The sequence below is a fragment of the Centruroides sculpturatus genome, unplaced genomic scaffold (genome assembly GCF_000671375.1).
Source record: "Centruroides sculpturatus isolate CEXI.00-Female unplaced genomic scaffold, Cexi_2.0 scaffold1587, whole genome shotgun sequence".
In the NCBI taxonomy this organism is placed as follows: domain Eukaryota; kingdom Metazoa; phylum Arthropoda; class Arachnida; order Scorpiones; family Buthidae; genus Centruroides; species Centruroides sculpturatus.
The window spans coordinates 53,669-81,294 of NW_019385806.1; the positions used below are offsets into that span (position 1 = coordinate 53,669).

Genomic DNA, 27,626 nt, shown 5'->3' on the forward strand with positions numbered 1-27,626 from the left:
AAATCAGCAAATTCGTAAAATTTTTGTTTATTTTGAACAATCCGGATAATCGAAAATCCGGATAATAGAGGTCCGGATAATCGAGGTTCTACTGTACTTATGTTTTTGACAAATGAACATTTTCATTTCTCAATGCATAAACATGTTTAAATAAATCATTTTATGTTTTCATTCTTTTCATAAATTCCCATTTATATTTGGGAATCTGAATTTAGAGCACTTTTTTCAAATGCTCTTTACAAAAATTTTATAATTGCTTCTACTGAAGGAGTTCTTGAATAATAATCAAAAAATGTTTTGGCAATTAAAAACCAATTTAGATTTATTGTTAAAGACATATTGGTAAAACAAACTGGAAGTCTGACTTTGATGTTATTCCTCTATGAATCATGATACAAAAATTAGGACTGTGTAGTAATTTGATGACTAAGAATAATTTGAGAAAAAACAAATTATATCAGATTTCTTTCATTTTACGTAATAGTGAAAGTGTTAGAAATTTGTCTATAGAATGTGTCAATAGTTTTTTTTATGTTACTTGACTAATAGCTTTATTTCTGATTAAACATTACTTTGCAAACTTGTAAGGAACCAAGCCCAAACATTATTTTTATTTACTTTTATTTTGCTTATTATTCTATTTTTGTTTGGGGCTTATGTTTTGTTAGGACGAAGGTTTCCTCACCATTCACCTTAGTAACTTAAAAAATAGAAGAAAAACCAACTCACCGACGAAAGAAAAGCGCCGTAGAAAAACTCGCGCACATTTGCGCTTCCCGAGCGGAAAAAAGTAAGTCCGCACCGAGAAAAAGGGGGGGGAAGACCCCACAACCCAGTTAGGAATCGCTAAACCTTAAAAGAATAAAGCATCCCGATAATTGTTAAAAAGAATAATGTAAAAGGTTAGCGAAGTATTGTCGGAAAATAATCTGCCAGATAAACAAGAAAAATTTAATGTTACAGATAAGTATGTAAATGAGGAGAGTGAGCTCATTCAGAATTGTGACGTCACCTCACACTATAAAGCCTCTAACTCAAGTGAAAACGAACGAGGTGAATTCCTGATAGCAACGAGCTTTGGTGAGCTTCGTAGCAGTGAACGAGAGAGGTGTCCGATAGGATTTTGAAGTTATTCGATTTGTGGATCGACGATTATAGAAAGTCTTGAGAGTTTGAGGAAATAGGTTCCTAGTATATTGAGGTGACGATTAGGATCTTTAATTTATAAGAATTATTGTTTATAAGTTAATTCTTTGATTTTGTCGAATTCCAAAGGGGAATAGAATTAAGTTAGAAATAGATTGATTTGAGTTTGTCGGATTGATTCTTGTTGAGTTTCATTGAATAAATTATTGTTTGATTTTTACTAAATACTGTATAGAGTTTATTAATAGAAGTTTAATTAAATATTTGATTTTGTTATTGACAAACTTTGTCATTATTTAATTCGGTGCACGCTTAAAGTCCAGGCCTGGCACACTAACGCGAATCCGCGTAAAGTACCCGTTAGGGAACGGCTATTTCCGGCACGCAGTAGTGTCGATAATCGTTGGAAAAGTCGGAAAAATAATATAGTACTTTACAAACTTTTTTAGTTTGCAGAACAATGCCTAATCAGAAATAAAGCTACAGTGCACTTCTCAAACATTTATTTATTTATTGCATTTATAAAAGGAAATGTCACAAGACAATTGATAGTAATGCTAGTAACAAAAGATTACAGTACAAATAACAAAGAAGAAAAATTGTTATACATGACAAAAAATATAAATAAAAAAAAAACAAGAGATTATATATTATAAAGTAACCATTTAGAAATATGTTTAAAATGTAGAAAAACTTCATGTAGAGATTGTTCCACACAATCGATATTCTGAATAAACTGATATAAAAAGGATCTGAAAGAAATGGAAAGCCTACGAGATGGGACAAAAAAAAAGTTTGATTATGAGTAATGAGTGGCAAAACTCTTAGGAACAGCCAATCAGAATGAATGGATCCATGGAAATATTTGTATAAAAGTAAATGTTCAAAGTATTTTATACGTTTGATAAAGCTGGAAATTCCCAATCTGGAACTAGCAACATTAGCATTAGAGGTAAGAATAAGGTTGGCGAGTTTACTTAAAATAAGAAATATTTTATCTAATTCTTTTAAAATTTTTTGTAAATGGGAAGAGGCATCCATAGCCCATATTGGCAGACAATAATTAAGTAGAGACTGAATATTCGCAAAACAGATGACTCATAGGACTGTTTTTGAGGAGATATTTCGCAAAAAGGCCAAAGAATTCCACAATGAATAGCTAGAAATTTAACAATCTTATCAACATATCCTTTACAAGTTTAGGATCAAAACTGATGCCAAGGTCATTATAAGAATTAATATATTTTATGGGATTATTGTAAATATATAATGTGGGCAACTGAGGATTATAAATGAGTGATTACAGCTTTTTGTATATTGATTTTAAGGTTAGCTTTTTCTAAAAGCTTTGATCTAAAAGTCTGATCTACTCCATTTATCTTAGCTTTTTCTAAAAGCTAAGATAAATGAAGTGGATCAGACTGAAGGACATGAATGAGGTCATGGTTAATCAATTTAATATTGTCAGAATAGGATAATATAGGCAAAGTAATATGACAAAGTATATTTGTTCATAGAAGCCCAGGATTATTTTGACTTATTTCAAAAAACTGAAAAAATTTAGAAGAAATTGTTCAATATGGTCTACAATATAAACAAATTTCAAAAACTTTCAACATGGCAGATGACAAAAAATGCTTTTTGTCCCATTTTCATTTTTTTTAGGTACAGCTATAATGTTCTAAGAGCTATTGTTTAGGAACAAAGCTATTTTGAGCAAAGATGGAAAATAATCTGGAGTGAACAACTGAAGATATTGGTTTTAATGATTTATAAAAAATAGACAAAATTAGAGCTCAGCTGTTATGAGAATTATTTAAGATATCTATGGCATTAAGAACTTCATTAAAAGAAAAGGCAAGCTTATATAAATAAAAGTGAAGGGATAAAGGAGATGGCATTAGGAAGTATGGTAATAAATTTTTTTTAATTATTGTATACATTATAAACATCATCATCTTGAACAAGAATTAATTTACTTGGTATTCTTTTAGAAAAATGTGGTATAAAAGATCAAAAAGTGTGAGAGTCAGATGAAAAAAAAAATGTTACCTTATTAAAATAGTTTTGGAAAGAAGTATGGCATTCATGATTATATTATCTAAAAAAAAAAAAATACTATGTATGTAAAGATTGTAGGGATTACTGGATTTTCTCCATTTGTTCCAGTATTTTTGAAGATAAATTACACAATATTTTTAGATGATAATTAGACCATTTTTGTGTTGAAATATCATTTTATATTGCAAATATTGTGTACAGTAGATAAAAAAATTTTATAAGTAATGTCAGACTTAGCATTAATAGTGATAGCATTAGAATCAAGGTAAGACCAATTCACAAAACAGAGATGGGTGATAACATTTTTCCAGTTGATTTGGGACCATAACAGTATATTATGAAAACATTTTGTTTTACCAGAAAATGGGTGAAACTTCAATGCAAATAGGTATGAGATCTGACAGAAAACCATTGGTCGGGTAGGTGGTAGCACAGGAAGTCAGAATAGGAATTCCTTCTTGATGGAAAAGAAACTATCTGAGTTAACATAAAAAATTTCATTTAGAAAATACACTTCAGCAGGATCCAAAACCCTATAAAATGGACATGAGGAATTCCAGCAAACATTAGATAAATAAAAATCACCGCACATTATGAATTTAAAACCAGGAATAATAAAAGAAAATAGAAAATGGTGAAAGATTTGAAAAAAAGAGATTCTCTTAGTGTGAGGTGCATAAACAATAGATAAAATAAGTTTAAATTCACGAATTTTTAAAATAAGAATGAAATCAATATAATCAACAATTTTATAAACTTGTAAAGATAAAAGAAAGATAACAAGTATTCCTCCACCTCTTTAATTAATGTATTCTAAAGATATATGTGAATAACCCAATAGAGAAATAAAATTAGCAATATCGTAAGACAATGAGGTAAACCAACTTTCAGTAAAGGTGTAAAAATCATAAGAATCACATAATATAGACAGGAGATGATAACATTTATTTTTGATAGAACAAATGTTTTGCATGAATACTTTAAGTGGGATACTTAATGACATAATGGGAGAAATAATAAATAGAAAATATACCAAAAATAAAACAAACAAAAAAAGTAAAATAAGTAATAAATTGTAACTAAAAATAGATAAAATACAATTACAATAGATGGTGTAGGATCAAAACATAAATTAGAGGAAATATATGTAACAAACTCTCACCTGAAATACAATTAATAAGATAATTATAATACCAATAAATAAACCATAAAATAATCTTAGAAAAAAAATAAACTGGTAGAATCCTTAGTATTAATAGCAACTGTTTCAATGCCTTGATGATTGCATCAAATCACCACTAATGCATGAAGCAGTTTTATATAGGTGCCATATTGGGTCTTTTATTGAGTGAAACTCAATAAAATAAATTTTACGTGGAAACTATCACTTGTGATATATTCAATCTTCAATTATTAATTCTACTCAACTTGATTATCAATTATTAATTTCAACTTGAGAGAAATCTTTGTTGTTCTCTCAATAGTCCAGAAACTGAAATAATGCTTTGTTTCCACATCACCAGAAAGCAGAATAATTAAAGAAACCCATTTCTGTTCTTATTCAGTTTGTTCTAACTTACTGCACCAAAAATTGAGTGTGGAATTTCTTAGAAATCTTTCACAGCCAATAACAGGAATAACAATAAGTAAAAATGGATGAAGACATTTTGGTGATGTTGCATATTTTTTCAACATCAAATTTGTTGGTTATTTGTCACAAAGTTAAAAATCAATTGAAAAAAATTATTTTATCCTTTCCTTCCATTACTTGAAATGGTAAGGTGTCAAATAACATTACCAACAATTAGAAAAATTACATCATCAAAATATCATTATGCAGTTGGTTTAGTACATTATAAAAACAATGTATTAATGGAATGGAAAAATAGAAATAAAACTTTTACTTACATCTCATGCCAATTCTTCAAAAATAATACACTAAACAGACATTAGGTGTAAGTAAAAATTTTATTAACACACACAAACTGCAAGGAAACACTTCATTTTATTTCTAAAATCAAAAGAGGACAGTGGCTCAAAAAACAGCTCCAACTAGGTTTCCTCTTATATTCTCATAAATATGAGTTAATTCCCAACTCTGTCAATTACAGATTTTTCCAAGTTGTGTAAGAATGTTACTGCCAAATATGGAATGCAAATTGTTGGCAAGTCTAATCAGAGAGTAACAAAAAAAAAATAGTAGCATTTTCAGAGCAAATCTTTAAAAGTAGAAATATTTTCAACTCTCATTTCCATTTGGAATCCAAAATTTCTAGACACGAAGAGACATTATATTTCTTTTTCTGATATTTTTGTTTATGGAATAATTCCCAGTAATATGGAAACCAAGCTTTAGTTTTGATTTCTGAACCATTTGAAGGATCCAGATAATTAAAAAAAATCCAGTTTGAAATTTTTCCAAAACATATTAATATTTATTAATGTTGACAATGTAATATATTTTTTTATATACATATGATATTTAATGTAAAATATTAAAGGAAATAGTAAAATCATTAATATATACCAACATAAACATACAAAAAATATATCTTCACATAGCATCTTTTATTAAAAAATGCATATATAAAATTCAATTTCAATGTCTTTTTTTACTATTATAACAATATTTCTTACTCCTTTGGTAAATATTATAAATATTTCTTAATTATTACATTTTTACCTGATTAATTTCCAAATCAAGAATAAGAATTTCACGTGGATATAACAACAACAGATGATGTCGATATGATCTATGATAAATTAATTGAAGACATTCATTTAAAGTCACCCCTTCATCTAAACTAAGAAAACAAAAGCATCTTTACTATTGGAAGTAGAAAAAGAAAGGTAAATGAAAAAGTTTTACTCTAAAAACTTTAAATTCTTCTTCACTTTTATAACCAAATAAATAACATCTCGTACCTGTTTCTGGTTTCTGCCCTTATCAGAAATCTCATTCTTCGTGGAAGAATACTTCTAGACACAGATTTTGATTTATCTTCCATACTAGACTGATGTCCAGAAGGAATTGTATTCAGAGATTGCTGACTGCCTAAGACCGAAGAAGGATTCGATACAAAAAATTTTCTTCCATTGCTAGAAGGTACTTTAATCAAATTAAAATCATCCACAAAGAGAATGCAATCTGATGCTAAAACTGATAAATTAACAAATGTAAGATGTACATTAATATTCAGTTATAAATAATCAAGAAATTTCAAACAGTTTTCACTCACATGCCAAATTATTTTCACTGAAAGGATCAAAAGCAAATGATTGTAATACTTCTGTATACAGCTTCTTCCACATTTTACTTCCAGTTTCTGTATTCCACAAGATAATGGAATATGGAGGGTGAAGTGCCACAAGTAAATGATGACAGCAATCGGATCCTGTTACCCATTCCATATCTAGATATTTTTAAAAAAAACGTTAATCGGAAATCTATAATTTATTCATATATAAACATTTATAAACTCAATTTTTAGATTAAAGCCAAGTGATAGCTGAATTACATCAGGCTATATTAATACTAGTAGCATTAATGTATTCAAATGCAATCTGGCAATTGTTTGGCTATAATTTATTCACTAATTAGTTCATTTACATAACTATTAAACCTTTCTTATTGTTATAAATTGCTTAATCAACTTTTTTTCATTCAGGAATATGGTTCACTTCACATTTTTAACTAAAAATAACATGTAATATTTTCTTAAAACTCTTTCTACCCTGTAAACATTAAGGAGCCCTTTTTCAAATCCATTGTGAATTCAACCAGATCCATAACAGGATGGAGTTAGGTGGTGAGGAATGGGGCTGATATATCCAGGAGGGATCACCCCCAGAAAAATTCCTAGAATTTTTTGACTCATCCAGATTCATTCTTGGATCCCCAAAGCAATAAATTGACACCTTCTAAGAAAAAACCCTTAATAAATGGAGGAGTTATTTTTGTTTATTTGTAAAATAAGTACTTCTTGTTATAATTGAACAAGATTAAAAATTTCCTAAACTTTATTTTCTAAAATGTTAATTTTCTATTAACTTTTAAGCTCTGAATAATATTTCTATCTATGCTTTTAAAGACTAAATTGTTTCTATCCCTAAGGCTACAAGGGGAACTTGTATAGCAAAACCAGTCATACAAATTTTCCATCTATCAATTTCATGTTTAAACAGTTGAGTTCATCTAAAGATGTAACTTACCTGCAACAGTCTTATTTCCATCACTTAAAATGGATTTTTCTACACCCTGTTTGACATCCCAGATGATTATTGAGCCTCCATTATCTGCCGAAGCTAATGTAATATTATACGGATTGAAAGAATCATGATAATGGCACTCCTTTGACCATTTGACCTGAAAATAAAACAACTTTGTATAACTTTGAATATATCAAAACTTTGCTCTGATGAGCAAAACTTTTGTATGTAATACAAAAGTGTTTGCTCTAATGTTGCTACTTGTATGTTGTTTTGAAATAAGTGACTCATACCAGAAGAACTGTTATGTTATCTAATTTTTGCTCAGCAGGATATCGAAATTCTAGGAATTGTTCTTTGTTATAAATCACAAAGAAAATCAGACCACTTCTTCTCTGTCTTTCGACATGGCAGCAAGTAGTAGACAGCACTCTAAGTCAGAAGTTATCGAATATTTATTCAATTTAGGCTCTGATGAATCTGAATTTTCAGACAGCAACGATGATTACATACCAGATCAAAATGTAAGTGATGACAGTGGTGATTTTGATCCTGATTTACCATCTACGAGTGGATATAGAGGCAGATCACGCGGCAGTACTCAAAGTAATACTGCTAAATGTCCGCGATTTAGTAGTGACGACAGATGGATTCGTACAAATTTTAGGCATCCTCAAGTGAACAGTTTTACAGGACCATCAGGAATACTATGTAATATACGGAGTGATGCTACACCGTTCGACTGTTTCAGTGTATTTTTCGATGACGAACTTGTTGACAAGATCATTTCAGGTATGGTGATAGTTTGCTAAACTGTGACAATTTACGAGAGAATAGTCGGATAAAAAACTGGAAACCAACGACAAATCCAGAAATTAGAGAATTTCTAGGACTTATAATGGTCACAAGCATAATTAGAAAACCGCGCCTAAGCATGTATTTTACAATCGAAGATCTTTTTTCGACACCCTTTTTCTCAAGTGTGATTTCAAGCAACTGCTTTCAACTTTTATTGTCCTGTCTGCATTTTACGGACAATAATCAAGCTTCAGGTGGTGATGATCGACTGCATAAATTACGCAGTGTTATCGATCATTTACACCACAAGTTCAAAAATGCGTATCTCCCAGAGGAAAATATCTGTGTAGACGAAAGTCTTATGCTATGGAAAGGGAGATTGGGATTTAGGCAATACATACCAAAGTGTGCTCGTTTTAGAGTGAAAAGCTTCGAAATTTGTGAGTCACAAACAGGATATGTTTGGGAATTTATAGTTTATACCGAAGCTACTACTGAATATGGAAATTTTGAAGGTGGTCAAAGAGAGAAGGTTGTGCTAACCTTATTAGAACAGTTGTTCAGTAAATATCACAAGGTGTTTTTAGATAGGTTTTTTGCTAAGGTCGGTGAGGTGAAAAACCTCACCGACCTTAGTGAAAACGCCTCTATACAAAGAAAGTTATGTATGTGGAACTGTAAATAAAAATCGGTTAGGAATGCCATGTAATTTTCCTGATCGTAAATTGAAAGAAGGGGAATTTATCACCTGTCAGAAAGATGAATTGTCTGTGTTCTGTTGGAAAGACAAAAGGGATGTGGCAATTCTAAGTATGATGAGTGACAACAAATTCTCTGATTTGGGTAAATGTGACAGATCTGGGGAAGTTATAAGGAAACCAAATTTTGTATTTTGGATTATAATTGAAATATGAGTGGTATTGATCTCTGTGACAGAGTAATCACAATTATCCGTGCATGAGAAAAACGGTAAAATGGTACAAAAAAGTGTTTTTTCATATGATGGATATTACATTATATAATGCTTGTATTTTGTATCGAAAACATATGAAAAAACAAATATCATTTCTAGATTTTCATATGTCTGTAATCAGAGAAGTGATAGAGAAGTATCACACAAGCAGACATCTAGCCTGCCATGGTCGACCATCACATGAAAATCTGTTACGTTTATCTGAGCTGCATTTTCCTAGTCTCATACCACCTACAGAGAAAAAAAGCATCCATCCAGAGTATGTAAAGTATGTTCGGCTCACAAAAAACGTGCAGAATCACATTATCAACGTGTACAGTGTAATGTTCCACTGTGTGTTGTACCTTGTTTCGAGATATATCACACTAAAATTAACTTTTAAAATAAAATTTTTTGTTTTTTACATTCCCTAATATGTCTATTTTGTGTGTAAGAAATATAAAGTAATTCAGAATAATACGATAGCCACAATTATTATTTTTCTAAAACGTGTGATTGCGTTAGGCTTAACATCGAAAAATATTCAATGTGGAGCAACATGTGACGGAGAAAATATTCAACATCGAATAGGTTAAAGTATCTTAGGGTTGGTTGCCATGTTTCAAGAACTGTTAATATACAATTTAAAAAGATTTGTGGGAAGTAAACAGATGTGAATACATATACTATGGATGAATGGAAACACAAGTCAGGAGATCTTTGTACAAATTACAGTTCTTTTGATATCTTCAACACAGATAAGGCTGGACTGTTTTTTGCATATTTCAGAACAAAACTCTTACAAAGAAAAGCAAGACATATAAAGGCAAAGAAATTAGTGGCTTTGCTTTGTGCCAGTGTATTGGCAAAAAGATAAAACTACTTATTATTGGGTAAACAAACCATGCTGCTTCCAAAGTGCAAATGCATCTTCACTTGCTGTTAAGTGAAATTTTAACAAGATGGTATATGAAATTTTTTCATACTGGTTGAAATCCTTTAATGAGAAAATGAAAACTGAAGATTACAAAGTTTTGCTTTTCACTAGCAATGCTTCTTCTCATCACAATCAGTAACTTGGCAATGTTACAGTTAAATCTTTACCAGCAAACCACCTTGTCTAATTCAGCTTCTTGACCAAGGTGTGATATATAATTCAAGACAATTATTGAAGCTTGTTTTTGATAAAAATGATATCTGTGATGAATTCAGCAACATCATTAACAGAAATAGCAGTTAACAGTATTGGATAAAGTATACTGGATTAATGAAATATGGGATAAAGCAGCTGCTCAAACTTATGGTAAGTTTGAGCAGCTGCTTTATCCCATGTTTTGCTCAAACTAGATTCTCAACAGCAAGGGACTGTGCAGAGAATGCTGTTAAATAGGAAAGCTTGGATTTTACAACTGCTTTTAACAGTGAACTGTTATAAGGTTGCCAGCAGAACTGTGCCCTTGAGATCAGAAGTTTTAGAAAGTTGACTTTGTAGAAGATATTTTAAATAAAATATATTTATATCACACTAATTAAAACTATTTGTTAAATAATTGCACTAGTATGATTTGTAGCAACCTGACATAATTTAAAAAACATTTTCTTATCAGAGAAAGCACAACTGAAAAAGCTGACCAGAAATAAAGTTCAGCTATTTTCAACTTTGCTTTGGATGAAATTCTACCAAACTGAAAGAAAAAAGAAAAAAAAAAGAAAGTTGTATCATTTTCAGTTTGTTTTTGTTTCATTTGTATTTTCAGATAATGTGAATGTAAAATTGATGCTAAATTGCAAAGATTCAAATGATATTTGGAATCTGAAAGTGATAGAGAGACAATCAAACACACTGAAAAAGCTTGACTTCATTCAAGTAATTTGGAGAGAATATTAAAAAAAGTGATTAGATTTTCACAACAAAAACATCCCAAATATTCATGATTTTAATTGAATACATTAAAAGTTTTTAGCTATTCAGTTTTTAGTATACATCTGCTATTTGACTTTTTAGAATCATAATAATCAGAATTGAAAGAAGTTTGCTATCAACTTCACACAACTACAAACATTGGATCATGTATGTTCTTTGGTATAACTCAACAGTGTATAACCAACTTTCTTCTTATTTAATAATGATAATGCTTAAATATTAAATAATAATCTATTATTCTAAAACAAAAATTTTAATTTGGAATAAAAAACTGCTGTATAGTTTAGTTTAAATAAGATTTAAGCTAGGTTCATTCTGTCATACAAACTACTACAAATAAACAAAAACATTATCCAAAATTAAATATTCACATTTCATTTGTACTACACAACACAAACTGAGTTAGAACATGACATGACTGAAACAGTTACAATCACCAATTTTAAGGAAGTTAACTGGTCAAACAAACCACAGTTTGGCAAAAGTTGCAGTATTTTTAACTCATAATGAACTAGATAAACAGTTGTTGAAAGGGATCAATTATCAATTCATATCTACTTTGTAACAGTTTGTACACCAACATGAACTTAGCTTTAACCCCTCTATAACCTCTCAATTTTTTACACACTTTTCTGTTACACCCTATATATACAGATACAGAGTACAGTTTGCCAGTCAAATGCACTAATATCACCCTATCTACCCTAAAATGGGGACAGTTAGAGCATGATTTAATTAGACATCAGCAGATACTAACCAAGGTTAGTAGATAATCTAGTAACCATGGTCAGAGTCTTCTGTGACAGATGTCACCTAGCATATGCATACTTTCTGCTTTGTTGACACAAAACTTTCCAATAAACAAATATTTAATTAATTGTTAATATCATAATTTTAAAAATTTTTAAATGTTTAAGTGAGACAAATAATTAAATTTTCTTATAAAATGTTGAAGAATCGTTTTAAGAATCAGAAATTGTGATGATATTTTCTTGATTCCAATTCCGATTAATCATCCTATCACTACTTTAATTATTTTATATTTGACATGCTTTTTAGATATATAACAACATAGTCTGAAAATACATACCTTGACAACATCACTTTTATGTTTTACTAAAGTTTGGAATATCTAAAATATAAACAAACAAAAAATTAGTGAAGTCAACATTGTAAAAGCTACTTTAATATAAACAGCTTCATTTATCAAATGCTGAAATATTAAAAGTGCATACAGATTTTTTGTTTTATATTCTAAAGTCAACATTGAATAAAGAATTAAAAAAGTAATAAAAATTGCTTGAAAACTGATTATTATTCTGGGTCATGGTTTACTAATGGTGAATGTTACAAAAGTATAATTTTTCGGGCAAGCTCAAAAATTTTTTATGGTTTAAATATTAGCTTTCTAAGCAGTTGAACATCCATATTTTTAACATACTTTTAGTATGTTAAAAATATAAAGGTTACATTCAGATTAAATTCCTTCAAACTAGAGCAAAAATACTAAAATTCTTTAAAAGAACCTTCTGTAAACATATTTGGGAAATGGAACAGTTTTTAAAAAAATGCAATGAAATTCAAAATGAAACATTTCCGAAAATATTCAAAAGTGTTCTGATTCTAAAAAATCATGGATCTGACAAAGATCCAGAGAGAGGATTGAAAATGTTACTCTGTACATGGATGAGAATTTACTAAAGTTATTTTGGAAAGTTCTTTAAAGAATTTTAGTACTATTTCTTAATAAAATAATTTGACAAGCTCTATTTCTTTGTCACACTACTTGTAAAACACACATTAACAGATTAAACATTTTGTCTCACAAAAGTAAGTATAAATTAAAACTTCACAGAACAAATAAGTCATATCTGTTAACTTTTTGATGATAATGAAGGCTGTTATTAAACTGATATTGAAAATAATGCCATAATTTAACTTTTTTGAAGTGGTTCTGAGAGTTATTGCCATCATATATTCATTCTGATTATTCCTACGACCTTTAAGATAACCTTGACCAACAATCTTTTACTTTATTGGTCATCTTCTGATTAGTATTGTATTATTTATTTTAAAAAACTGATCTATTTCATTAACTTCCAATCCTCAAACTTTCTGTATACTTGTAATTTTTAAAATAGCACAATAAAAATTTTTAATTTTTATATTATAGAAAAATTTTCAGCTACTTTTTTATGCATTTATTATTTTCATACTTCATTCATCATATGCTATACCTTTAATGAAGTTGCATCTTTAATACTGATAAAATGTTTTTTGAGATAATTAATAATTCAGATCGAAAGTCAAGCATTAGAGATTTATTACTTTTATTCAATGATATATTATAAAGGTAGTAAGCTTGAAGAGAGCAAATATCCCAAAATGCTAGCAAAATAACAGGATGTAAACAATTTTTCCCACAATTAAGATTTGATTCTCACTTAGATTATTTTCCTACTTCTCTGATAATTCCTTTCACTTTCACACTGAAACAATATTTCTAACCCAAGTGCTAACAGTTTTTACTGCCATTAGAAAACTATAATTGGCATTCAAACTAAACATCTATAGTAATAATCTTGAAAATAATATAATGCTTGAACTAAGCAGTAAAGCATCATGTTAAATGCCAAATAGCATATAATATAGCAATTATTATATTGTATTATGTTCTGTCATTTTTAATTTTATATATATTTTAAATGTATAACTCTTAAGGAGTCTAGAAAACTATACAATTCCTATGAGAATCCTTCTGAATTAATCAATGAATCTTTAACAGTGAGTGGAGTGTAAAAAACACTAATGTTTGCAAATGGGCATGATCAGGCACAGAAAGTAGAATGTCCACTTTCTGCTCTCTATGCTTGAGGATAGCCCCATTAACCAGATTCAAAACTTTAGCATTCTTTAAACTTCACCCACTGTTAAATGTGTATTAATTAATTCAGCTGAGTAGCTATAAAACATCATCCCTACCTACAAAAATTCTAATATTCACATAGAAATTATGCATTCCTATTCCCATATAAAGATTCTAAGATCCTTTGAGAATGCTATAAGAGATCTTAGAAACCTCATTTTAGATTAGTTAAATCTCATTTGATCTCACTAATCTAAAAAAGAGTAATTTAACATAATAATTTTTATAGCTTATAATAAATATAAAACTACATGCTTTCAAATATCTTGTGTCAATGATGATGACGTGTCGATGACATCCATAAGCAACAAAAGACTGCCAACCCCTGAAAAATAAAATTTATTTGTAAGATAATCCTTTAACCTGTCATTAATTTATTTGTAGTTAATAATAATCAAGAATAATTGCATGAAGAAATTCTGTTAAATTTATTTTAAAATTTAAAAAATTTAATTAAAATAACATTTTCTGTAGTATTTTTAAATGTAATTTTATTACAAATACAAATAATTCATTAAATCACTTCATTATACTTGCTAAACACAAAAAAACACGCCACAAAAATTTGAATACACTAACAAAGGGATGGCGTAACATCTCCCACAGGTTTTCATGAATAGACATATATTTAACATACTTCCCTTTCAAGAAAATTTAAATTTTATAATTGTTTGGTAAGAAAAGTCAATAAAAAATATATTTTAAAATATTATCCTGTCAAAGTGCTAATAATTACTTTGAATTAAACATTTGTGTCACATTTACTTTCAGTTGAGCTGATTTATAAACATTATACTTAATATTTACATAATAAACTTTTCATTATCATTTCTACAAATACAACTTTCGTAATTATTATTAAGATAAAACTACTCTTAGAATAATTCTCCTCTTGCAGAATAAAATTCGCATAAAGATTTATGATCCAGACAAACAGAAAAATTCTTTTATTAACATTTCTATTTATAAATACACTTTAATGACATTCATGAATTGAATTTAATTACAATTGAAACTGGTTTAAATTTAACTACAAATGGTTTCATTCAATAGGTTTCCTACTTAAGCTATTGAAAAAGAATTCCACAAATAATTGTGCAAAATATAATACAGGGTGGGCAAAATGTCCATAAAAACTTTAAACATTCATAAAAAATCATGGAATACTTTGGCCTTTTTGCAAAACTATATCCTCGAAAACAGTCTTATGATCCAAATATTTTGCCAATATTCAGTCTCTACTTAATTATTGTCTGCCAATATGGGCTATGGATGCCTCTTCCCATTTACAAAAAATTTTAAAAGAATTAGATAAAATATTTCTTATTTTAAGTAAACTCGCCAACCTTCTTTTTACCTCTATTGCTAATGTTGCTAGTTCCAGATTGGGAATTTCCAGCTTTATCAAACATATAAAATACTTTGACCATTTACTTTTATACAAATATTTCTATCAGTAAACAACAGTTCAAATCAGTGAGCATGCTCGCCTGCACAGCACAAATTCATGTGGGGGGAACAATTTGAACAGAGAGAAGATGCGCAGCCTAGAAGAAACGTTGTTCAGTAATCCCTATTTTATGAAAATAAAATTACTCTTTAGCTTATTTATATATTGTATATGCTATAGAAGCTTGCTATCATTCTGTAACACATTGCATTATGGTATCAGAAGTATTTTAAACTAGGCCAAGAGTGTTTTTGTGATTGATACTTGGGAAGAGAAAGATTAGACCCTAAATACCTCAGAAAAACATTCCTAAAATGTGCAAATTACAGTGAATTCTCTCAATATTAATGCATGATTATTCTATTTTTCATAATATCCCCCTATTCTGATTATCTCTCTTCATTTTCAATACAGAGTCAAATGTAATTTGCTTAAAACATGTATAAAAATTGTATTTTTTTAAATTGTTTCCATCCAAACTGTGCAAAAAGTAGAGTTTTAAATCACACCTCAAACACTTCCCTAAAATTAAATTTATTCATCCACTTGACAATGTCAATAAATAGTAGCATGTCTATTTACAGGGCAAATTATTTTAATTATCAGCAGTAAGGGTGCCTTCATTAATAGCAGTCGCTCTGTGTCTCCGCTACTACAGGAGTGCGCTGTTGTTTGTAGGCATTTAGGAATGACGGTGAAAGAAAGAAAGAAAGATGGTGGCACCTGTACTATCAATAGTATCGTTAATTAAAGAAAAATCTATAATTTTTAAAATATGCGTTTTTAGAGACAAAAGAAGGGTATCAATTGTAAAATTTAATCATAAAATGAATTATTTTACCGACAGAGCATTCAAAGTAGCCACAAATAAAATTAGAATGCCAGCTACCACTAGAAAAAAATTTGAGGAGACACTTACATAACCACATGCACTAACTCACGCTTTCACAACTTCTAAATTTTCATTCATAAAACCACATAATGGACCCTTAAACGAAACTATTTGAGCCATGGAGGATGCCATGTTGCTTTCCACCCTAAACTACTACTACTACAAGCGGCCATTTTTGCCATCCGACAACGCACATTCCAGCCAGAATATAGGAATGCAGTCCACAGAAATTTTTAAACAGATGCCGCTCACGTGAAGTTACGCAGAGGAATAAAAGAACGCACCCTAAGTAATGCATAAGAGCTCAAGAAATCAATAATATCAATACATCAAAACTAGATTGATGCTACTGTTGAAGAAACCCAGTTTTCAAATTATATCATACAAAAATTTCATCTATACTATTATAAAGAGGTAATGTTTGTAAGTTTGTTTGCAGCAGGTAATCTCCAAAACTACTCATCTGATTTCAAAAATTCTTTCACCAATATTTAGAATGGAACATCAAAGTGGACATAGGCTGTATATTATTCCATTAAACATTCATATAAATTAAAATATATAATCTAGGTTAAGGCTTTTATGTCAACAGATGACACTACGAGTACGACGCCCTAAGTTTGCTTTTCTGTGAGGCATTATGCTTTTCTGTGAAAATGAACTAAAGCGGATGATCATCTATCTATTTATATAAATAAAAATGTAATGTTCGTTTGTTCCTACCGATTCCTTTGAAATTTTGACAATGCTGCATTCGAATATACATGTGTTTTTATATAATATACATGTCGAAATCCCCCAGGGGAGATGGACAGGATTAAGGCTTACCATAAAGTACTCTGCTTCTATTTATACTATTTTAGATGCGGTTTTTTGCATTTTTGATTGCATTTTAATAGGGTACGTCAACAGAATATACACTACAAAGGGATTTTTCGATATTCTCCCCGTGGGGGAGAGGGACAGGATTAATTAATTAAATTAAGGCTTACCATGAAGAACTTGGCTTCTATTATACTATTTCAGATGCGGTTTTTTGCATTTTTGATTGCGTTTTAATAGGGTACGTCAAGAAAATGTACACTAAGGGATTTTTCGAAAAATTCCCACCCCACGGGGGAAGTGTTATACATTTATAATAGATACATTTTGATCCACAACAACGCGTGGCTGGGTCTGCTAGTCTTTAAAATATTTGATATGTTAATAAATTTTCTTACAGAGAATTTGCAGTCAAACAAAATTATACACATTAAAAAGCTGTCTTGTCAGCCATAAAACAAATAATAAAAAGTGCTATAGATATTTATAATTGTAAACAACCATTCACATTCCATTTGTAATTATGTATCACATTTGCTATGTAATCATGTTTCATTTAAAAATATCTGTGATTAAATTGCATGTTTTATGCCATTGAGAGCTTCTATATTCACTTTTTAGTAATGCAATATAGTAGCAAGTATTTTGAATTCCATGTTATCTAATGTAGTATTTTCTTCTTATGCAATATTCCAATATTTTGGCACAAAGTTGTTTATGACTTAAAATTTTTCAACTACTTAGCATTATTTATTTATTCTGTAATTAAAAAATTAAAATGCTAACATATAAAATTATTAATATACTTCAACAGAGGTTGTGCTGCATAGTGCCAAAATTGCCACTTGGTAATATTTTTATTAAAGTGGCAATAAAATTATGATACTGATGATTGCAAGTGGCAATAAAAACCCTAGTCTGTTTCGATATTCAGTATAAAATTGAATCACAAATCACATTTCAGAAAAAACAGCAAAATGTAGAGCTTCCATATAGTGGGAGTCCCATGCACCACACACCTAGGGTGCATATACTTTTTGAATCAAACTGATCCAAGATTACTCTAATCATCCAAATCCTGTATACAAACTAACTATAGCAATCTGATCACTCTCAACTTGCATATAAAAATGCCATCTAGGATCAACTGAATTCAATCAAACTAATCCAAATGGAGGGTAGGATCATTTGAATCAGATAAAAATGATTAAAGATAGTGACAACCAAGGTTAAAGTCAAGCTTATAGTTGACAGCAAAGAAACATGTTTAATTGTCAACAATAAAAACTACTGTACTTAAAACTTATAAATGATAAGTAAAAACATCATTATTAAAATATCCGATAAACTGAGATGAAAAAATAAGTATTTAGAGACAATTTTGCGAGATTGTACAGCAAGATGCATGGCATGCACTCTCCCATTTTGTGAGCAAATGTATTCACAGTGTAAATATGATTTGATCCTACTTGTATACGTTTCACCAACTAAAACATGACAGAAGCAATCTGTATCAATAATCAAAGACTGATCCAATCTTACAAATCAATCCATCTGTAACAAAAAAGTATATGCACTCCTACCGATTTCATGTAGGAAGTCGGCAAGTTCTGTGGCAAGTTCGAGCAGAAAAGTAGGAAGTGACGTTTAGAACCAAATGCAAATTTTTTCCAATGCCACCCAGCATTTCCAGGTTGGAATTTTTTACCAACTGACAAAATTTGGGGAATTTTTGAGTGACTTTTTTCACTTTGATTTTTTTCAGTAGACTAAAACAAAAATTTTGACGTGACAGAACCTGTGAAATACTGTTTAAACATTGTGATCAAATGTGTTGTTTGGAATTATTCATTAAAAAATTATTCAAAAATGATTTCTATTGCTGACAAGGGGAGGGCTAGACAGTCAGATCTCCAATTTAAATGAAACTGGTGAGCATGTAGCCTTAAACACAAGCAGCTCCTTGTCCAATTAATAGCATCCAATTCTCAAGCATTTCCAAAAATTGGGTCTCTGAAAATTTAGTGTTTAGCTTTAAGTCTGTAACTTTCACATCCCAGAGTAGCAATAGCTGAGTGAATAACACACTAGGTACTGGAGCTAGACAATGTAGGTTTGAACCTTCAGAGTTTTAGTTTAGTTTGGTCTTTTTTTTAGGCATAACTTCATTATTTTACTGCATCGTTAGCATTATTATTCCTCATGTTTAAAGGTTATAAAACAAAAGATTAAAAATTGTGACATCATTTCCTATCTAACGAAAACAAGCCATTGTAGATTTCTCTTACATTGTTAAATAAAACTTTTATTTCTTCACATTTATTTCACTTATTTTCACTTTTGATTACATACTGGACAATCACAAGTGAATAAGCTTCATACATTACTGCATATGGATGAAAAAGACAAGCGATATGAAAATAGGGTAGCATAGTTGCAGTGTTTTATTTTTTTAATTGTTAATATTATGAACAATTTCCTCATGCATTCATACTTGTTACACTTTGAATGTCACAATACCACCATATCTGATAATAAATATAAAGAAAAGTTTATCTAACAACACAACAGTTAAATCTACAGAGGCTTGTTTTCAGTAAACAGAAAATGACATTACAATTTTTAATCTCTTGTTTTATAAGCTTTAAACGAAAGGTAAAATAAAATAATAATGTTACACATAAAAAAAACTAGACTAAAATGCTGAAGATTCTAACCTACACCATCTCTAGCCCAGTGCTTAGTGTCTTACTCACTCGGCTATTGCCACTCTGGGACGTGAAACTTACAAAGACTTATAAGCTAAACACGAAATTTTTAGAGGTCCAATTTTTGGAAATGCTTGAGAAGTGGATCCTATTATTTGGACAAGAAACTGTTTGTGTTTAAGGCTACGTTCTTACCATGTTTCATTTGAATCAAAGACCCAAATGTCTGAACCTGTCCTTGTAAATGACAGATAACATGTTACTTTTGCTTTCCAGATGCCAAAATGATAAGGCTACCAGCACCTGCATTAATTAATAAGTAAAAGTAATAGCGATAAATAATTTTAAAGGGCGATAAAAATTTAAAACTTATGAAAAAGTGGTGATACTTTTACATTTTCCAGAGCAACCTTGCTTCAACATGACAAAATAGTTTATATAGTTTAATAGTTAATGTGTAATAATTTTCCACGTGGTCATATTTTGATGTAAACAATTACGTGTGTGTATATATGACAATTTTATTTTATGCAATTAAGAGGATATAATTAAAATAATTGAAAATAACAACATTACATATATTAATTTAATAATTTTATTAATACTGTAGGCACAAGTCAAGAAAATTCGCTGAAGTGATATTAGATATATCCAATAACTGATAAAACTATGGCTCATCAAAATTCTGCTGTGCTTCCCTTTGAGATGTTTTTATTATTCATTCTGTCTTGCAGACACTAAGAGGGTATCTAACCATGCCCCAATGTCACACATACATCATTCTGTGGATAGAGTTGCCAATTTTCAGAATAAGAAATCTGAATCATTGTGTGGAAAAAAAATTTAACTTGAAAAAAAAGTGAAGAGCAAAGAAAACCTAGAAACTTGGGAACATTTTTCCTTCCTTGATGATTATCATGATGGTGAGACAGCTGGATGATCAAGACAGTTGAGGCGTCAGCCTATCTTGGTAAGCAACACTATAAATTTTTCCAGATATATCAGCTCCCATCCTTCACCATCCTGCCACCTCTTCAGTTAGGAGGTGATGTTGACAATGGACCTGCCAAACCCACAATGGGTAAGATTAAAACATGTCCTCTTAGTAGACACAGGATGAAGAGAAAAAAACCTAATAGAAATTAAAATAATTTAAATTTCAATTAGGGGATGTCGCCTTTTCATTAGAAAAAGGGATGAGCTTAAAAAAAAATATATATATATATATATTTATTATTGTTCATTTTTCAGAACATTTCTGAATAATTTTTAAAAAATAACTGAAATTCTGAATAGCTGGAAGCTATTATTTGTGGGTCTGGCAGAATGATAAAAGATGAAACCTGACATATCAAAATCAAATCAATCATGAAAATCTGTAAAAATTTGAAGTTGCTAAAAGCATTGAAGTAATGTCTTTATCATCTCAGTTATTTGGAGTCACAACTCACATGTTATATATCTCATTTAGAACAAGATGTTAACATATAGGAACAAATACAATGCTGAATGTGATGGTCAGGACCTTTTCAGAGTTGTAGACCATGCTTATAGCAATAAAAAACTGATGATCTACAGATAATCCTTCACAAGATATAGCTCCCAAAATCAGCTGTTAAATTTTACATCATTTTTGGGAGCCTCCAAAATTCCAGAGAGTAATTTTGGAGTAAGATGTGAACTTTGAATGAAGGATTTTCCAATCCCCACCCACTGCACAAGCAAAAAAATCAAAGGAACCATACCCATATGTATGACCATGAGATATTGCCTTCAAAGGTCAGTTTTTACTGCATATCAGCTTACCATTCCATGCTCTGTGTTTTGAGGCTAGCCATTGTTCATCTTGACCAATGCTCTGCTCGGTATTGCTTGCACCAGTGTGCAAGCAATACTGAGAACCTCAGTGTCCGCACGGGGCAAGCCCCCACACCCCCTAAAACTATATAACATCAAGTACTCCACAAACAGTCAAGTAGGCTACTCAAAGTTAGCACAGTTGCCTAGGCTAAATAGTTAAATGTGACAGTCTTAGCAAAACAACACAACTTCCAATTGCAGATATCCTGGAAGTAAGTTGATTTTGCAGGGCCGTATCTTGCAAAGAGTCACACATAGAAGTATAATTCCTTTGACTTTTTTATTCCCATGAATGCAGTCTACAGCTCTAAAGGCCCCCAACTGCATCATTCATAACTTCATTTGTGCCACTTAGTAACATGTTCTAGCAGATAGGGCATCACTTATCAGTATATGCATGAAAATACTACTTTTTCAAGGCTATCAACATCTTAAAGCATACAATGATAAGTGAATTTACAAGTGACAATATTAAAATACACTAAAAAGCATTGTAAATATGTTACAAGATATTTTAAGATTGCATAACATTTTCAGCACGAAGAACATTACTCAATCACTCACATAACACAGCTACATCACAATACTTAATTGTTATGTCACCATTTTGCTGTATCCTTCTTAAGATCTGTAATCTTAGCAACTTCATTATTAAAATAAGATTATAAATCACTTAAACTCTGTAAAATGAAATTAAATGTGTTTACATAGCGCAGACAAGACTCGGGAAGTCAAATTAAGCATCTAGTGATGTATAATAAGTTATAAAGTAACAGAATTAATTACTTTTGTACAACTCTTACCAGTCAATGGCCCCTTTATTGTAATTAGTCAACGCTCCTGGAATTGTTCTAGGCGATATTCTCTCCAAAATGGGAGTAACTTTACTTTTACCATTGCTAGGACTTGTAGGTGTGTTATCCATTCCGTTATCTAATTTCTCTAAATCAGAAAATTGAACCAAACAACATTCATACTCCTTCTACAATCGACATTTTACCCCCTCTGGCGATTGAAATACAACTGTGTTATTTAAATTTTATGAAATTTTTTTTAAACTAAACTTTTAGAGAATATTAATTGATTTCAATTAAATTAAAATAATTATTTATTCCGGTATTTTTTATTTTAATTATTGATACAATTATTAAACGTAAGATGGCCGAGCGTTTAAGCAGAGTCGATCGGTCCTTGAGCTATGCTTTAATTAATGTGTCAGGTAGCCGATAGCTGGCGCTAGAGTCGCATTAAGGCGAGAAGTTGTTTGTTTATCTATTTGGTTAGTAGGTAGTTCTACTGTTTTCAAGCATTTTTGTAACTTTTTTCTACTGTTCTGTCAAAAAAATCTTATTTGTTAACGAGAAAACATTTTAAATTACAGACCAGGATGTGGATAAATCGAAAATAATTATATTTTTGATTTATTTTATCCAGGTTTTAAACAGAGACATGTTTAAATATTGCTACGTATTGTGAATGAAAGTTTTGTACATAATGTTCTGTGTATAACATATCAGTTCAATACATGGGTAATGGTAAAATAAGTAAATAAATTTGCATTTTTCACTTTTATTACATATGTATGACGATATAATTAGAAAAACCATAGCTTGTCCTCTGATACATTTAAGTAGCCATAGAAATTTAATCCAGATAAAGACAAATTATTTTAAAAATACAGTAATTTATTAACTTTAACACTACATAAAGTGTGCTATACAATTTTACTTGATTCAGTATAGTGAGAAATAGTGTTTGGGATAAAATAATTTTGTATTTTTGACAATGAGAAATTACATTTCTTATGACTTATTATTGGCTACATAATTTGATAATTTATATAATATTCTGCACTATCAAAAGTAGAATATAAATGAAAATTTATTGATGGCCTATTACACTTGTCATTTGTTTACCTCGCGTTTCTTTATGCAGCGCTCGAGAAGCGCTTTACAGCGAACACACTGAAACTGGTTTCTAATTGGCCAACACTGCTCTAATTGGCCAACACTGCACTGAATGTAGCGAAATGACGTCACTGCTCGTGACGTCATTTCGCTACATTCTCGCTGCATAAAGAAACGCGGGGTTATTTAGGCCTAAAACAACACTAACATATGTGACAATGCGCGAAGCGCCCCCCCCCCCGCTTCGGCACCACGGGACCGAAGGGACGACATCGCGTCGGCAAAGGCTGCAATGACAAGTTTATCAGGACTGACACCACTGTGTCTTCAAGGTAGACACAGAAACCTAAATGGCTGCAATTTCCGTCTTGTTCACGTGAGCGGTCGCGTTTGTAGGCGCTTAGATCCGACACGAGAGATGGCACGGATTGAGGAAGTGCACCAAACACAAATTAAACAATAACAATTTCCGTTTATTAAACTAATTACTCAAAAGATTAATATTTAAAGTAAAGGTTGCGTTTACGACTTAACCGATTTAACAAATTCGCGTTCTAAGTTGAGAGAGAGAGCTTACATATAAGGTTCTATAGATACCTGGTAAGGAATCTATCTGAGACCAATCGAAGGACTGTTGGTGTTCACTTAAATGGAGTTATCTTGGATGGAAGGAATTTACTTTCGAAGGAGTCAATTTAAAAGAGTTCTCTTTGAAGGCATCGTTGTAAAGGAGTTCACTATAGATGGAGGAGGGTCCTGGAGTTATCCCAACGAGAGACAACTCGGTGAGGACGAACTTCTAGCGACGACGAACAAACGAACTTTTTCGGATGAATGAACAAACTCTTGGCGTCATCAGTCATTACTTTTTGTTGCGGTCCTCCCTCTTTTCTCCCATGCCCTTTTTTGGCAATGTTGCAGCGCCTATGACCAATAACAGTTTTTTGGTCGCCACGTTCCTGGTGACACATTCGATGTCTCATCTTGAAAGGGAAGTGACTCCACAAAGGAATAAAATCATATCCTTTACACTTTTAACAATCGTGGGGAAAATTATAACAAGTTTTAATTAATTTTTCACCCTAAAAAGTTTTACTGTTTTTTTATTTTCAAGTCCGATCTCTCACACATTTCTTTTAGACTCTATGTCATCACTAATCACTATCACTGTCAATATCTAATAATATTGTCTGAACTCTTGCCATCTTACATTTACCTATTTTATTTGGCAACTTCTAACTCATCATTCTCTAATTATCTCTAAGTTATAATGTGCATGTAAATAGCTTGAATATGTTGTCTAAATAGTTAAAATTTCCTTTTTTTCCTCTAACAGCCTATGTTTGAAAACCAACTAAATCTACTCCCTCTCTAACCTGTTTCTAACTTTTTGGCTCAACTTTAATCTCTCTCTACTTCGTTAATAAACACAATATAAATTGTAAATAACATATATCGTAGCTCCTTTCTCACTGCAAACTACAATAATTCACCTAATATTAATAAAAAAAAATAATATGGACTTATCCTTGATAAATTCCAAAGCCACCCTATATCCTAAATCTCCTTTTTTGTAACACTTTAAATCTATCCTATTCTAACGCATGGTTTAACATTTCTATACATTTCCATAATATAATGTACAGGTACAGTAGAGCCTCGATTATCCGACTCAATTCGGGACTGGGGTTGGTCGGATAACCGAAAAGTATGAAAATATCCATTATTAGTGTAGTATATTATTATATCCCATGTAATTAGTATATTAGTATATCCCATGTAATTAGTATATTAGTATATCGCTATTAACCTACTTCGCGTTGAATTTTCATCGATGTTAAGCCTAACGAAAATTTTTTAAAATAATAATCGTCGCTATTGTATCGTTAAAAATTAGAAAATTAAGCCTCGTTTAAATTATGGCTCCCTTTCATGGTAGAATGAGTGTTGCCAGCTAAAATACGTAAAAATGATATTAAAGTAGCCAAAACATCGCCAAATATTGTAGCGCCACATCACTAGCGGACATTTGAAATTTGCCTACTAGGACGGTCGGTTAACCGAGGTGTCGGTTAATCGAGGCTCTACTGTATATATTAATTCTTATCGATCCATTTTCTTCCCGATTCAGAGTTCTCGGGAATCCCGAAGACATCCCATATTAATTAATAATAAAAACAGAATTTAATAATAAAAACAGGTTTTCTCACCGGCGTGAAAATACACCGGTGAGAAAACCTGTTTTGAAAGATAGCCTTCATGAGAAGGTCATCGAGGTGAATCTACTAATATTATTTTAAAAATTCGTATAAAATCAAATTTTTACAATAGAAGTATGAAAAAAATAACGCAAATATGCAAGTATGTGTAGTTTTATTTGGTATATTTTTTATTTGCTTGTACTTTGTAGTTTTTCTCAAAAATTCGTATTTTCTTGCTTACGTCAATGATTTGTAAATTAATTGCAATTTTATCTAATTTAATTTAATGTTAAGTCTAATTAATGTACTATTTGATAGTATACTATGATTTCTTATTGTATGTAAGTATTAGTATATTACATTTATCGTAAATTATTTTAATTTTAATTAATTATTTTAACGGTTCTTTGTTGCCGAAATATCGAATCGACAGTGCTGCCACTTTACGTACGTATTTACATATATGTAAATTCTTTCATATACATTAGGTTTATTATAGTATACAGTCGACCCCATAACACTGTTGATAATTCCGTTTTATATAAATTCCATGTTGTACGAGTCACTTAGATTTTATAAATACATGTGCCAGGCTGTAAACGGCTCACGTATTTGTAAAATCTAAGTGACTAGTACAACATAGAATTCATATAAAATGGAATTATCAAGTGTTATAGGGGGGTCGACTGTACAGTCGACCCCCCTATAACACGGTAGATACGTTCCGGTTTTTACGAATCCATTTTCTACGAGTCCAGCCAATCACAGCCCGGCACCATGGGCGTAGCGAGGGAGGAGCCTGGGTGGGCACGGCCCCCTTCAGTGAACCTGGTGCCCCCCCAGAAAATCACAGCCGAAAAAGTGTCGAGCCGATTTGCAAAAAGAAAGAAAAACTTAACGCTAAAAATAATAATAAATATATAATAATAATAACAATGAAATATATATATAATAATAATAATGAAATAATTCAATTTTGTGTCAGGTTGGCCTCTATTTGGCCCCCATAACAAAACTCTGGCTAAGCCCATGCCCGGCACGTATGTAGTTTACGGACTACGGCTGTTTGAAAGGTTTCTTCCATAAAATTAATCGATTCTAGACTAATTCGACTCAACATTTCCAAAATACGTATAATTTTTTAGAAATAATCCATATAAACTATGCTATAAACAAAAAATTGTAGGATTACTTACCGAGTGTGCACCGTTCCACCGCGCCATTGCTTAAGCTTGTTTTCGTCATGAAGCTTGTCATCGAACGGCGCTCGCGTGGTTCCTGATAAATTATTTTTTTTGCGAAAAATTCGCTGAACTTTGAAGACATCATTAATGTAAATATAATTTTTATGGACGCTAGCCCTCAAAAGGTCACCGTGTCTCCCGAGAAGCTAAACTTCGCGTTCTTAATCGAGATTGTAACGTCGTATTTTTCGAGAACATCTCTACCTAAGATTCCGTCATTAGGCTTGGTAATCTCGGTTTGGTTTAGTTTGAGTTACGGCCAGGGCCCGCCATCGGGGGGGTGCGGCGGGTGCTGTGCACCGGGGCCCCGCGATTGAGGGGGCCCTAACATTGTCAAGAATGCACAAGAAAACTCGACAATATTCCTATCGTTGTCAGTATGACGAAAAGTACATTTTATCGTAAACATTATTATTGTAATCTCTGAATTTCGACAATCTTCAAACTAATTCTCGGTGATGCGAATGTTTAGTTTTTGTTATTTGATTCGGGAAACTCCCGAGAATCCCCACCTAAATTCGACTTT

The 27,626-nt window shown here is 31.0% G+C and overlaps 1 protein-coding gene across 2 annotated transcripts in view; it reads right to left on the reverse strand.

The window, feature by feature from the left end:
* Positions 1-24,273, reverse strand: part of LOC111642248 (WD repeat-containing protein 11-like) — a 35,314-nt gene extending 11,041 nt beyond the window's left edge. The window contains exons 1-7 of one of the 2 annotated variants that reach the window (XM_023388557.1): positions 24,253-24,273; positions 14,272-14,341; positions 12,181-12,222; positions 7,420-7,573; positions 6,447-6,620; positions 6,133-6,367; positions 5,891-6,011 (exon numbers count right to left, since the gene is read on the reverse strand). In XM_023388557.1, coding sequence (XP_023244325.1) covers positions 5,891-6,011; positions 6,133-6,367; positions 6,447-6,618 — 528 coding nt within the window. In that variant the 5' untranslated portion in view covers positions 6,619-6,620; positions 7,420-7,573; positions 12,181-12,222; positions 14,272-14,341; positions 24,253-24,273. Of the gene's footprint in view, positions 1-5,890; positions 6,012-6,132; positions 6,368-6,446; positions 6,621-7,419; positions 7,574-12,180; positions 12,223-14,271; positions 14,342-22,551; positions 23,101-24,252 lie in introns of those variants that run through there. The other variant, XM_023388556.1, reaches the window with a different exon arrangement.
* Between the last annotated feature and the right edge of the window lie 3,353 nt (positions 24,274-27,626).